This window comes from Sciurus vulgaris, assembly GCF_902686455.1.
Source record: "Sciurus vulgaris genome assembly, chromosome: 8".
Lineage (NCBI taxonomy): Eukaryota > Metazoa > Chordata > Mammalia > Rodentia > Sciuridae > Sciurus > Sciurus vulgaris.
Genome location: NC_136468.1, coordinates 55322679 through 55336945, shown reverse-complemented (window position 1 = coordinate 55336945; position 14267 = coordinate 55322679). Strand labels below are relative to the sequence as shown.

The 14267-nt window shown below is 36.9% G+C and overlaps 1 protein-coding gene across 3 annotated transcripts in view; it reads right to left on the bottom strand.

Annotated features, from left to right (window-relative positions):
* ABCB1 (ATP binding cassette subfamily B member 1) overlaps positions 1-14267 on the bottom strand; it is a 172875-nt gene that overhangs the window by 47046 nt on the left and 111562 nt on the right. For all 3 annotated transcript variants that reach the window (XM_079151660.1, XM_079151661.1, XM_079151659.1), the window contains exons 5-7: positions 3962-4010; positions 1706-1897; positions 985-1156 (exon numbers count right to left, since the gene is read on the bottom strand). In XM_079151660.1, coding sequence (XP_079007786.1) covers positions 985-1156; positions 1706-1897; positions 3962-4010 — 413 coding nt within the window. The remainder of the gene's footprint in view (positions 1-984; positions 1157-1705; positions 1898-3961; positions 4011-14267) is intronic.

Genomic DNA, 14267 nt, shown 5'->3' with positions numbered 1-14267 from the left:
AGATAACATGGATTTGTCTGACATAACAGATGCTCAATAAATGACAATTATGGTTTGCAGTAACAAAACAACATCTATCCCATAGGGGGAAATTTCGAAAAGTATACTTGCAGTCTGACTTATTCTGTGTCAGATTTGGCTATGGTTGGCCTTTCATTACTTCTATCTTTTTGATACATGAATTTGTAGCATCCTCCCTCTCTAAATTATTTGTAGACAACAATTTTTTCACAACATAAAATTTATATAATGGGTCAATCTCTTTACTGCATACATAGTCTTACATCAAATCAGTTTGTAAAATGAATATCATACCAACCCATAAAGGGGAAATTGGTTTAATAAAAATCATTGGAAGAACTATAGAGAGTTGGGAGGACCACTTCTATTGCTACTTTCATGACTAGGAGAGAGAAATGGAAGCTAAGAATCTACAAGTATCTAGGGCTAGAAAGTATCTATTTTCTTAAATTATTTTTTTAACAATGGATCTGAATATGTATAAACATAGAACCATTCACAGTGATGGAAAAACTATAATATCAATTTACTAAGTAAGCAAAATCTACAACATCAAAATCATTAAAATTGAAAATATTAATTGAGTAGGATACATGTGTCATTCGTTGAACTTAAATATGACATTGTTCAATACAGTTAGTTCATTGTGAGTGAGTTCACTACATTGTTCACTACAGAACACAAATCTTTAGAGTTCAGCATATATTTTTCATAAAGGCACAGGATGAGATGTAAAAGCTACTTCCTTCTCTTTTCTGTCTTCCCCAAATTATCACATGGCCAAGAACATCATGGAGTTCTGGCGAGGGTAGTACTCAGTGAGGCAGGATCAGCTTATCCTGCCCATTGTGAACAGAAGATTTGAGAGCAGGTATCAAATTCAGAATCAGGGATATCATGGTGAGAACATTCCACAGGGTTGCGGGGAGCAGTTTAAAATCTGGATGTGCAGTCTTTACCTACCTTTGCCCAGATAGCAGCTGACAGTCCGAGAACAGGGCTGATGGCCAAAATCACAAGGGTTAGCTTCCAACCACGTATAAATCCTATTATAAAACCAGCGAGAAATGTTGCCATTGACTGAAAGAACATTCCAATTTTGTCACCGATTCCTTCGTTAATTTTGGAGACATCACTAAAAGAACAGATAGTGTTAGAAATAATGTCAGAATTGTACACACAGAACTTTTTTCCAGTTTCGTTAAGTGTTACGTATATTAATTTACATCTAGACTCTTTGTGGTGTTTGCTTGTTTTATTTGTCAGGGTGTCAGTTTCTAGTAGAAAAAATTGTCACTAACAACAGAAAGCTGTAGTTCAGATGACCTCAGGAAATGGAGATGATATACTTAAGAAATTGTCAATGCAGAAACTTCAAGTAGATCGGAAATTGCACTAGAAGGTGTGATATTGATGCTGTACTGCACACTGCTTTTATGCATATTCTCAGAGTATATTTTGATTTTGGCAAGTCCAATGCCTTATTCAGTGCTAGTCATGCAGGTCCCCTCATGGCCTGCCAGGGGACTGGGAACAAAAAGGTGTGTAAGACAAGGTTGATGCTCAGAAAAAATTTAGTCATCTGAGTGATACATCAACACCTCCTAAGAGATCTTATGACATCTATTTCACTTCATTAAGAATAAGAACCATGTTGGAGTGCAGCATAAGACAAGGTACTTACTCTGTGAGCCGGGTGTTAAGCTCCCCAACATCATGCACGTCAAACCAGCCTATCTCCTGCTTCATTATCGCATGAAAAAACTGTTTTCTAATTTTGTTTATTTGTCTTCCAGCTGCCATGCACCAAAATGAAACCTGAATATAAGCAGCAACAAGCACACCAGCACCGATTCCACTATAATAATAGGCATACCTGAAAAACAAGAAGACGGCACTTACTCTCTGTTTTCTAATCAGTGCGTCTCTCCCAAGCAGACCACCCCCTCTTACTTTTTCAGTTTTCTGGGTATTTCTCCACTCTTAACAAATAAGAAGGGGTTGTAACAAGCAGAATCAATGGTCAGCATCCAACTATGCTTGAGTCAATATAGAGGAATGAGTAAGGATGGATTCCTCTTTGGCTCAAACACTAGCTCTTTACTTAACAGCAATGTAATCTCAGTGAGCTGATTATGAAGCTTTCCGAGACTCAGTTTTCTAACTGGTAAAATGGAGGTAACAATAGTAATGCAGTAATGTGTGAAATACACCTGGGCCAGTGCCTAGCACATAGTAAAAGCACCGAAAGAATGTCAGTTATTGTGAAAGACTGCATGTGCTGGGGCCTCGGGTAAGAAGCATCATATCGTCCTATGTACTTTTATTAGATCAGCATTGATTGATGAGCCTCTCGGGGTAGTCTCTGCACATTAAAGGATGGATAGAAGTCACAGAACCTGTTAAAAAGTGGAACCAAGAGATGGAAGTGGTCCCCTGGCCTTTTAGTCTGTCTGTCTAGCAGAGCTTAGATACTAACTGACAAATGAAAATAAAAGGTATTTTTGTATCATCTACCCAACTGGCCATCAGCAGCAGCAATCATGAGCTATCCTAAAATGTTTAATGAACCAAACAGTAGCCCTTCCAGTTTAAACTCCAACAATAAAAAAATAAGCATCATATAAAACCAGATGCTTGATATCTAAAAATGTTGAATTAATGTTTTCTTGCTCTGAGTCTTCACATTTCAAAAAGCAAACAACTCTTGGGCTTCAATAGCAATTAATTTTTAGATTACAGGCAAACATTCTAAAATGAAATACAGGATACCAATTTTCCCACTTTTTCAAAGCTCTCTACTTGCTCTCTTCTAATTAAAATGCATGCCATGCAGAAGCTGTAAAAATGGCTATGCAATAAACATTCCCTGATGTCACTGTTCACAATTCTGAGTTCAACCCATCAAGAATCATACGAGACAAATCCTCCCCCCAAGCTCTACCTTCTAGTTTGCAGTTTATTTATCATAGAATATGTAATCAGGACACTAAACTTTAGTTAGTAGGCAACTCTGGATTAATTATTATCAAAGTTAATGATACACGAAGAAAGAGATAACACGAAATTCCATTTAACAAGTAGAGCTCATGTTTTAAGAGTCAGTAATGTATTTTAACATCACATTTTAAACAACCAAGGCATTCTAGTTTTCCCAATATAAAAAATAATGCTTCTTCACAGGAATAATTGGAGGTATTTGCTTCTCATTTTTTAAAAATAGAATCAAGTGTCTCAACTATCTCCACTTTCCTTAAACCTATCATTTAGAGTATAACACAGGATCATTCTGACTCACTATTACATACCTTTGGATATCTGTTACAAACTGCTCTGGGGAGTAAACTTCATGATGCATAAACCATTAACAAAAAGTTTCCCTGTGTTAGGTCAGAGTGACTGTATTTCTTTTGGGGTATTTTATTTTATTGTTTAGAATCAGATGCTGGGTTTAAAAAATTCCTTTAGGCTGATCTATCATATCATGATTGAAAACATTCAGAAAAATAAAAACAAATAATTACAAACTCATTAAAAATAACAACTCTTAATTCAACCATATTTTAAAAGACTACTTTGCCCTCTTCTAATTTCCCTGTGTATGCATTCTGTCTTTGCCAGTACATACATAATTCTAATTTAGGTTTAGCTTGAACTTTAGTTCATCTTGTGCAGCAAATATTTTTCTTTAAAAACAACCACAAGAATGAGAAGTTATACTCCACATATGCATAATATATCAAAATACATTCTACTGTCATGTATAACCAAAAAGAAAAAGTAATGTCAAAAATTCTACACTGCATACCCCTTGAATTCTAAAAATGGTTTTGTTCTCAAAACTTTACATTATGATACTGCAAAGTTTTGAATGATGTTATAAATGGACTGATACAGAAAATGTTAACAAAACAATAGTAAGAAAAAAATGTTTAATTACGTGGTCATTTCTTCCTCCAGACTGATGTTCAGTTTAAAGTCAGCTTCACCTAGATCACCACAAAACAAACATACCATTTATGTCTCTTTGGTCTCCATTAAAAATAAGCACATAAAAATGAATCAAACTCACTTCACTTAAAAATTTACACAAAATAGGTCAAAGTGACTCAGTTTTAATTGTATATAAGCATTATGTCATCCACTTAAATACTTCCTTGTTGGTTATGTGCAACCACATACAGACTAAATTCAATGAGGTTTATTTGCAAGAAGACATGCAAATTGGTAATAAATATCAATGCATACTTGATACATACATATTTAAAATCTAATACTGCATCTCTCTAGTTTTTATTTTTATTTTAAAATTATCAAATAATTATCACTAAGAACAGTGTATCAAATTATCTCAAAGAATAGTGTAAAAACATCAGTGAACATCACCCAATATTAGCAAAATTCTAACATCTTTGGACCAATTACATTAAAAAGTCGTTCACAACTTTATCCCGACACACACACACACACACACAAATAACCACTTATTCAATATTTTTGTGCATATATTTTTAGATTTTATGTATGCATTTATATACAGGTGCAAATGCACACAAACATACATGCTTTTTAAAAAATGGAATCACAGTCCACATTCAATGGCCATTTTCCTTGTCAGTATATAGGTGAATCTATTTTTTCGAAGTTGTAACTATTTTAGTTGTTTCTAATATTATACTGCAATAAACAATGTTGCATTAAACATACTTGTGCACATACATATATACATATGGTAAACATTTTCTAGGATAAATTATCACAAGACTGCTAGATCAATGGGTAGGCACACTTTAAATCTTATGGTCATTGCAAAATGTTAGGTTACAATAGGAGAGGGCCCATCAGAGGAGTTTGACCTTGATGGGTATGGAAAAGGGGAGGAAAAGTATTTTTTGGCAAAGTGAGCAATATGGACAAAAGTATAGCAAGTTTGAAGAATAAGTAAGTTAGTGTGGCTGGGGGATGGGGTATTGTGCATGACTTTAAGAAGGGTCGTATATTGCTGGAAAAAATAGTCTATCATGGCAGGTATGATACATGAAAACAGATTGGCAGTCAATCAGTGGTTTTGAGCTAAAATAGCTATAATTAGAAATATGGTCTAGGAAGATTTAGCTGTCAGTAGTGTGCAAGGTTAACTGGAAGAGAGACTAAGGGAAAGAAGGTCTGAATGAGAATTGAAAGGAAGGAAATTATAAGACTTATAATGGAAGAAACTATAGGACCTCACTATCGATGGAAGATAGTAGACAGTAGAAATAAAAAGTGAACAAGACCTCAGCCTAAGCATCTGGAGAATGATGCTACTGTAGTAGGAAATAAGCCAGTAGAAAAGTAGAAAGAGCTGCTCTGAACAGAGGAAGGAAGACTGTGAGATCAAAAGTGAACGCTTTTTTTTATTTTTTAGTGCTTAAGACTTTCAATCGAGTCAGGTGCTGTGGCACATGCCTACAATCCCAGCAGCTCAGGAGGTTGAGGCAGGAGGACTGAAAGTTCAAAGCCAGCCTCAGCAAAAGCGAGGCACTAAGCAAATCAGTGAGACCCTGTATCAAAATAAAGTACAAAATAGGGCTGGGGATGTGGCTCAGTGATCCAATGCTCTGAGTTCAATCCCAGGTACCCATCCCCTCACAAAAATAAATAAATAAATAAAAGATATTCAATTGAATATGTCCAAAAAGTACTCGGACTACAATTTTTCAGTCTGGAGAAAGTTCAGGTTTCTGGAATGACCATGTAAATACATATATTTTTCAACGTCAAAATTGGATCCTCTGCATTGATATACACAAGAATACCACATATTGTAGTTTCATCTATCAGAAATCAACTCTATTACCAAGTTCCCAATATCGATGTGTACCAGTCAGAATAAAAATTGGGCAAAATGATAGAATGTAAGTAGAGAGTAAAATCCTTTGTCAGAGATAATACCTGCTGATCAAAGAATGGAATGAAAGCTTCATATTCTTTAATCCCCCTCCAATTGGACATCTCTTTTCCTCTAATCAGCCTTTATTAAGCTCTTAAGCCCAAAGACCTTTCCTTCTTCTCTGAGACCCTCAAAAAATTCTTTCCTTGAGATATGCTTTCACAAAATTGAAACTTCTCAGCTGAAATGAACTTAGAGTTCATGCAACCCAGTAACTTTTTCTTTGTATGACTCTCAAAGGTTAACTGCCCAGGGCTGGGGTTGTTAGTCAGTGGCAAAGTACTTGCCTAGCATGTGTGAGGCACTGGGTTTGATTCTCAGCACCACATATAAATGAATAAATAAAATAAAGGTCCATCAACAATTTAAACAACATATAATTTTTTAAAAAAAGGTTAACTGCCCAAACCAATAGTTATGAAGAAAAATATCTAAACAATATCCTAAAATTAATCTTGTTTTCCAGTAGGAAAACCCAGAAACTCTCTAGGTTATATAGCATTGTCAGTCAGATTATCAGGGTAGGGAAGCTAAGCTATATTATTTTTAAATAAAATAGTCACTTGACTCTTGACTGCTTCCTTGTCTTTTGGCTTCTTGAAACTCATTCTCTTGGTTCTTTTACCACTGTGGCCACACTCCTCCCCTCTCTTGTTGACTGGCTGCACCATTCCTCCTCCCTGAATTCTGGTGTTTCCCAGAATCCTATGCATGCTCTGAGAATGACCTCAGCCAACTTCAGCAATTCCCAAATCTGTATCTGGAGTTATTCAAATACTATTTTTCCTCATGGTTAATGCTCTGGTTCAGGACCACTAGCTTGTGGTCATTCATCCTCATTCCTTACAACATGGAGACTTAGAAAAGAAGTTCAGACCAAGATTTTAGACAAGTGTTCTCATTAAGGGCTTGGTGGCCAAAGTCATTGTTTTCAAGCATTTATAAACTATTTTTAACATTATTTGTGCTGCTGTTAGTTTTGTTTCTTTAAGTTAAAACATGTTGCTGAGGGTGGGGCTGAGCGGCACAGCACCAGTCTAGTATGCCTTCCCCTGCTCAAAACAAAGTCAAAACATGTTGACTTTTTTAAAAGAAAAATGTCTTAGAATTTACCTTTTATGAGACCCATTTAGAATAACAAAGGCAGCATCAAAGAGTATTTTACAGAAACTAGCTCTTATAGTGTTGAGAACTACTATTATGAACCTTGAATTTGAGTCTTAATTTTCTAAAGAATTCACTTATGAGAGCAGAGAATGTCTCTCAGTGGTTGGGTGCTAGCCTTGCATAGGCAAGGCCCTGGATTTGATCCCTAGTACCATCAAAACAAAAGCAAAACTTATGGTCAATTGTTATTTTGAAACAATATTTCCTGAGTCAAAGAACACTAGGGTTTAGCTTTATATTCTAGAAGTGTAAAACTAAGCCAGATTAGGCGGAATCAGGCTTTCTGGAAGGAGGGCTCTAGAAATCTAAATTTTTAATAAGTACACCAAGTAATTGTAGTATACTTTAATAATTTAATTGTGATATTGCTAAAGTATGAGAACCTTATCTAAATATATAGAGTATCAACTGCTAAGACCTCAAAAACCTGTTCTGTGGCTGGGCACAGTGGAGCATGCCTGTAATCCCAGTGGCTCAGGAGGCTGAGGCAGAAGGATGGAGAGTTCAAAGTCAGCCTCAGCAAAAGCAAGGTGCTAATAAGCCACTCAGTGAGATCCTGTCTCTAAATAAAATAGGGCTGGGGATGTGGCTCAGTAGTCAAGTACCCCTGAGTTCTATCCCTGGTAGCCACCCCCAAAAAAGGGCTGGGGATGTAACTCAGTGGTTAAGTGCTCCTGGGTTCAATCCTGGGTACCAAAAATAAAATAAAATAAAAAGGGGTTGTAGCTAAGTGATAGTGTGCTTGCCTAGCATGTATGAAGCCCTGGGTTCAATCTCTAGTACTACAAAACAAAACAAACAAAAAACTGTTTGGCTTATAGTCTGTGTTTGTGTGTGTGTGTGTGTGTGTATGTGTGTGTGTGTGTGTGTGTACTTTAATTACTTGCCAATATCTAATACTAGACAAATTCTACACAAAAATCCAGCCTTCAGATTTCTCATTTGGAAAAGTAAAAGCATTGGATTCTCACAAGACAATCAACGCTAGACCCAAGTAGAGTTCAGCCTCTGCTTTTCCTCCTCACCATTCCCTATTATTTTACCCTCAGATTCAGGGATCTCCTCACAATTACCTGCTTATCCCATATGTATACTGTTTGACCCATGATGACTGTACTTACAAATTCATTATGAGTAATTCTTTAGAAAGGTGAATCTTTTATTTAGTGAGATTATTATTGTTTAAACTTTTTCTCCAGATAATATTAAAATAAGTATGAAAAGAGAGAAAATAGGAGAAAGGAGCCAAGTCAAGAAAAGACTCGGGTAGTATTTTTTTAATTTATTAAAAATAACTTTTGTCAACCTCTACTTTAATAAGAAACTTCTAAGTCCTTCTATTTCAATGAGGTCTTCATGTTTTCATCAGATTTCATCTGTGGAAACAACATGATTTTGTTTCCATTTGTAATTTTCAGTGACTGTTTCCATTGCACCAAAGATAAAATCCAAGGCCCATAACATGTCATAGTGATCCATTTGCAGTCTTGTCACAAAGTACATGTGACAGCATAATATTTTTGAAATATCAACCAATGATTTTCCAGATATTTTCTTTATCCTCACATTCTTTTCCTCATTCCAGTAGCTAGGGCAATTGCTGCCACAGCTAAAGAGAAAATAGCACACAGGTTTCTTCTTAACTTTTGTGAGCCCAAAGTCTATGCCCTGAAGCGTGGGAAAGGAAACAGCAAGGCAAAAATATTTTGCTTAAATTCCATGAGACTAACTTCTACCTTTTTAGACTAAAAAAAAAAAAAAAAAGTATTTTTCATGTGCTGAGATGCAGTTGAGAATTGATAGCAGTATAGGTACTTGAGGGTCCAGGAGAGAAAAGCGTGTCTCCTGATAGGCTTTCCTCTCTCCTGATACCTGATTTCCAAGAGAAAAGTCTGTTCTTCTGGAGAACTTGAAAAAGAATGATCATATGATGAATTGAGGAAGCCTAAGAACAGCTCCCCAGTGTCTTCCTGGACCTAGAGAGAAGCAGAAGGAGCCGAACGTTCCTGATGCTCCTAAGAAAGGGGATCACAAGCACTCAAAGGGATGCCTGTGTGGAAGACAGAGCTGGAGGGCACTGGGCCGACGGAGCTAGGCTGGCCTCCAAGCACACCCAAGGAAAGGTAAGGGCTACCCCAGAATAGCTGAGATTAAGGTTTAGGTTAGGTTTAGATTAGATTAGGTTTCTGTCACAGTATTTGAACGTGAAATTAAGTTGTATAAAATAAAATTATATTTTTGCCCACTTGGGTTCTAAACAATACCTTCACTGCATCCCTTTCCAGCCTCAACTCATGCAACTCCTACACCCCACTCTCCCCAGTTCTCCCCATTTTCATGGAGCTCTGGCTTGCAGCACAATGAGGAGTTTGCTGTCCCCTAACTATTCCATGTTCTTCCTTCAACATTTCATTCATTCTGCTCTTTGTACCTGAAATGCCCTTTGCCAAAATTTTTCTTCTAGATAATACTTTCCCCACAAATGAGGTAAAATATGACCTCTTCTCAAACAGCTTACCCCTAGCATTGAATTCCAGAGAAACTGACACGAGATTCAAGTTACAAAGTCAGTTCTAGAACAGAAGTATGACTGCTATGTTTAAGTCCTCTCATTCCCACCAATGCGAGCTTTGAGAAAACCGGACCATATCTTCAGTTTATCTTTATCTCCACAGTGTTCAGACTCTTATCTGTTGTAACCCAGCCTTCCCCGAGAATGACAAGTGGTCTCACAGAACTACCACACGTCAAACCATTTGTCAAAATACTTCAACCTAGCATTCTTCTACCATGGAAATAAGTGTCTCACATGAGAGTACAAAGAGATATAGCAGGCCATTCTACCTGGTAAGGAAGGCCTTTTCCAAACCCAAGCCAGGCTTCAAAGTAACTAAACTGAATACTCCATATAGTTTAGGTATCACATTATGGTACAGTTTTATCTGACTCAGCAACTAGTATATTTAATTTAGTAATGTTAAGTACTGAGAACTTAGAAAAAAATAAAGAGATTAAGTTGAAAAGGTGCTTTTCAAACCATGCTCCACAGAGCTTTTGTGCCAGGCAGTTTCTAGACGCTGGGGGATACCACCTAGAATCAGAGTCACTTTTTCTCATTTTATTGGATTTCTATTCTAGCAGGAAATCCTTTTACTTCCAGGCCCCAAATCTCACATAACAGGGTTCTACTGCCAAATATCTAGCAAATGTATCCCCAGGAACTTCCTCCCTGCCCCCATGCCTTCCTCCCCCTTTGATAAGTTGAAATAAACAAGTAAAAAATAAATTAGCAAGATAATTTTAGAGTAATGACTCTCAACAAGTAAAGGCATGATGCTATAGTGACTTTGGGATGGCTGGGGACAAAAAGTCTTTCAAAGGAAGAACTGAGTGATGAGCAACACCCATTAGAGAAAGATGGGGCAAGGTCTAATCCTCCCCAAGTCAGGAAAGAGACTGGAGGAAGAATGGTGTGGGTAGCCTGTGGTGAATAGGTAAAGCGCAGACCGATGGGGCAGGTGGGGGTGAGGTCACACCGGCCATAAAAACCACTGTACTAAATTCGTATTTATTCCATTCTATGGGAGGTCAATGGGAGAGATGTGACCTGACTTTTTAAAAGCTCACTCTGACAATGTGTGGAGAACTGGACTAAGATGGGCAAGAGTGGAAGCAGAGGGAGGAATTAGAAAGTTAGAGTTGATAGGCAAGGCATAGGGATAGCTCTGGCTACAGGTTGTATCTGGGGATGTAAGTAGTCAGACCCTTGGGAGTGACCTTAGCACTGTTGTGGGTGGTAGGAGGGCTGGCCATCAGCAGATCTTGCTCTGGGCTCCCCTCCCTTAGTTTGAACCTGCACAACCTCCTTTTGAGATGTCCTCCCTGGTGAGCTTTCATGACAGATGGGGTGGGGTGGAGTGAGTGTTCTCTGGTGAAAGAAGAGTGAGTAAAGCATAGACTGAAATGATCCCCATAGCACTTTCTGCCTCACAAACATGTCTCCTAGTGCAGAAAGCTCCATCAATGATAAGCAAGAGGAATTGGATTTTCTGTCTAGATGATCAATCCTGGGCATCTGCCCAGGCTGGAGCCTGCCACTCAGTGTGGTAGACTTACTGCAAGTAGCAGATTCCTGGGGCCACGATTTCCTCACATGTGCTGCTTCCACCTCTGGCCTTCAGAGCTGTGCCTTCTGGCTGACCTGCCTGACAGACCCAAAAATCAAAGCTACAAGATGACAGGGAGAAAAAAGACCAAGTAAAAAATGTTGGAATTTGCTTCTATTTTAGGCAGAGTTTGAAAAATACCAGCAGAGTAGGAAAAAAAGAAAAAGAAAAAAAAAAAAAAGACCAATCTAAAAGGTAGGATTCCTGACTCAGGAACTCAGCTCTGTAAACTAGCAACCCTGTTGTGGCCATATTACTTCAACTTCTTAGGCATGGCTTTTCTATCTATAAAATTATGGGCTCAGGCCAGATAATGTCGGGGATCCTTTACCTACAAAGTTGATTAAGTCTTTTATTTATTCATCCCATTTCTTAAGCACCTAACATGGGTCAGGGTCTATGTGGCTTTTTTATTTTTTTGTTGTTCTTATAATATATTGTGGAGATCAGATTATAATTTGTCTTTTTTTTTTTTTTTTTTTTTTGGCCTGAAAACGCAGTACCATGGGCTGGGCTGGGGTTGTGGCTCAGTGGTAGAACATTTGCCTAGCATGTGTGAGGCACTGGTTCAATTCTCAGCACCATATATCAATAAATAAAGATCCATTAACAACTAAAAAAAATTTTTAGAAAAAGCAGTACCTCAACAATTATAAAAATAAACAAAAACCTGATTATCTCATATTATTCAAGAAAAATTAGTTATATTTAAAATTTTAATCTAAAATTAAAAGTAAACAGACCCAACTAAACAAAATTTATCAAGAACTTTTCCAGTGAAATGTTAACAGCAGAGGAAAGTCTTGAACAGAAGAAAGAAAACAGATCCATCATAGACCTTCTTATGAAATATTAAGAATTTCAATATTAGCTAACATTCTAGTTGGCACATACCCATAATCCTGGCTTTGAGGACATAGATGATGTTTTCTTTACTTACAATGCCCAAGTTTTAGAACACACATACAAAATCTGCAAGCTATTTATACTCATAGTAAACATCAAAATATAAATGCAAGTTGAATAGTCCTTTCTGTAAATCTGAAATGCTCCAACATCCAATTTTTTTTGAGCATTGATATGATGCTACCAGTACAAAATGGTACCATAAAAATTTGTTTCCTATACACAATCATTAAAAAAATATTTTGTAAAGTTATCTTCAGGCTATGTGTATAAGGTATATGTAAAACATAAATGAATTACATGTTTACACTTGGCACCCATCCTCAAGATACTTTGTTATATATCAAATATTCCAAAATCTGAAAAAGTCCAAAATCTAAAATGTTTCTGATAAGGGATACTCAACCCATATTATTTTGAGAGCTGGCATTTCACAAATAGTTCTCATGTTTCTTTAGAGTTTTACAGCAGTGAAATATAAATTAGTTTTTCTCTTTTTAATCGAGGTAAATTTGGTATCTAGTGAGGACTTCCTTTCTGGTTCACAGCTGTGTCCTTACATGGTTGAAGATAGGCAGAGCTAGCACTGGCTATCCTCACACATCTGTGGATGGTCCAGATAAAACTGGTAATGGCTGGCACTTGTACCTAAAGACATCATTTGTTTCCTCACAAGCATAAGAGCAAATTAATGTTTGGGTGAGGAAGGTATAATGCACACAAACATTAATATAGCTAAAAAAAATAAAGATCAATGGATATAACACAAGCTTAGTTTATTGTGGTCTGTGAGAGTTCAGTTCTGTTAGTTTCAAAGAGCTATTTGATGGTCTGCTCTTTCCAGACTGGACCAAGCTTCAATAGTTGTTTTAATAACCTATAATTTCTTTATTGATAGGAAACCACAGCAGTTGTTGGTTTATGTAGTACACAGAGAAGAATAGCAATGTAAACATAACACCTCTCATACTGTTAGGGCACTATTCATATTTAAGGCTTCATGAAAAAGTGGATCAGATCGGAAAAGGCATGCATGCATACATTGGTCAGTTGAGCTACCAAAGAGCATGGAAAGATATGATTATTCCATTATAAGGTAATAAGACAGAACAGAATATTGCCAAACACAGGGTGTAGAGGAACCAATGAATGCAGAAAGCACTGAGGACTTGTCTTTGCTGAATGGTAGAGAAGAAAGGTGCCAGTTCAAAGATGGTACATCATCTTTTCACGGGTCCCTTTGAATGCCATGAAGGGAAATATAAATGTGTAATAATTTTACATAGCTCAAACATAATGTCCACTTTTCTGCCCAAACCATTATCACAGAATTGAAGTATTCCCTACCTCATGGCAAACATTGTATACTTCAGGATTACAAAGAAGTTTCCAGAACCCTGGACAAGTATCAGAGGTTCCAAATTGGTATGAATATTTAAGTACAAGTTTTGAGGGATAGGATGTGTAGTATTCATCACAGACATAAAAGTTCAAATGTTGATGTGCAAAGTGGTGGATTTTTCACGCGCGCATACACACACACACAGAGTTCCAATGTTGAAAGGTCATTGGAAGGTAAACGTATCACTACATTTTTTAGGGTATTCTCAAACAGGCATTTTCAACATTTTTACCATCTGGGGGTAAACTCAGTTGTAAGTCATTGAGTACATTAGTTTAAGTCAATCTGTGCTGAACCAGAGCTGACCTGAAATTGAAGCTCAGAATTATCAATCAATGTACATACTCTTCACTCAAGAGTATGTGTATTACACCCACATTTTTTTTCAAGTTATTCACTTGCCCACTCTCTTACAGGGTTGTTTTACAATTGTCTTGCTTACTATCTCACTGCATAAAACTGAAGTGTAGTAGTCCCCTCTTGTCCATGGTTTCACTTTTGGTGATTTTAGTTGCCTGCAGTCAACCATGGCATATATCATCTCACATCATCACAAGAAAAAGAGTGGAAACAGAACAAAAAGACGGTTTGAGAGACAGATAGACCATACTCACAAAACTTTTATTATAGTATATTGTTCTAATTAGTATAACCAATTACTGGTTAATGTTGT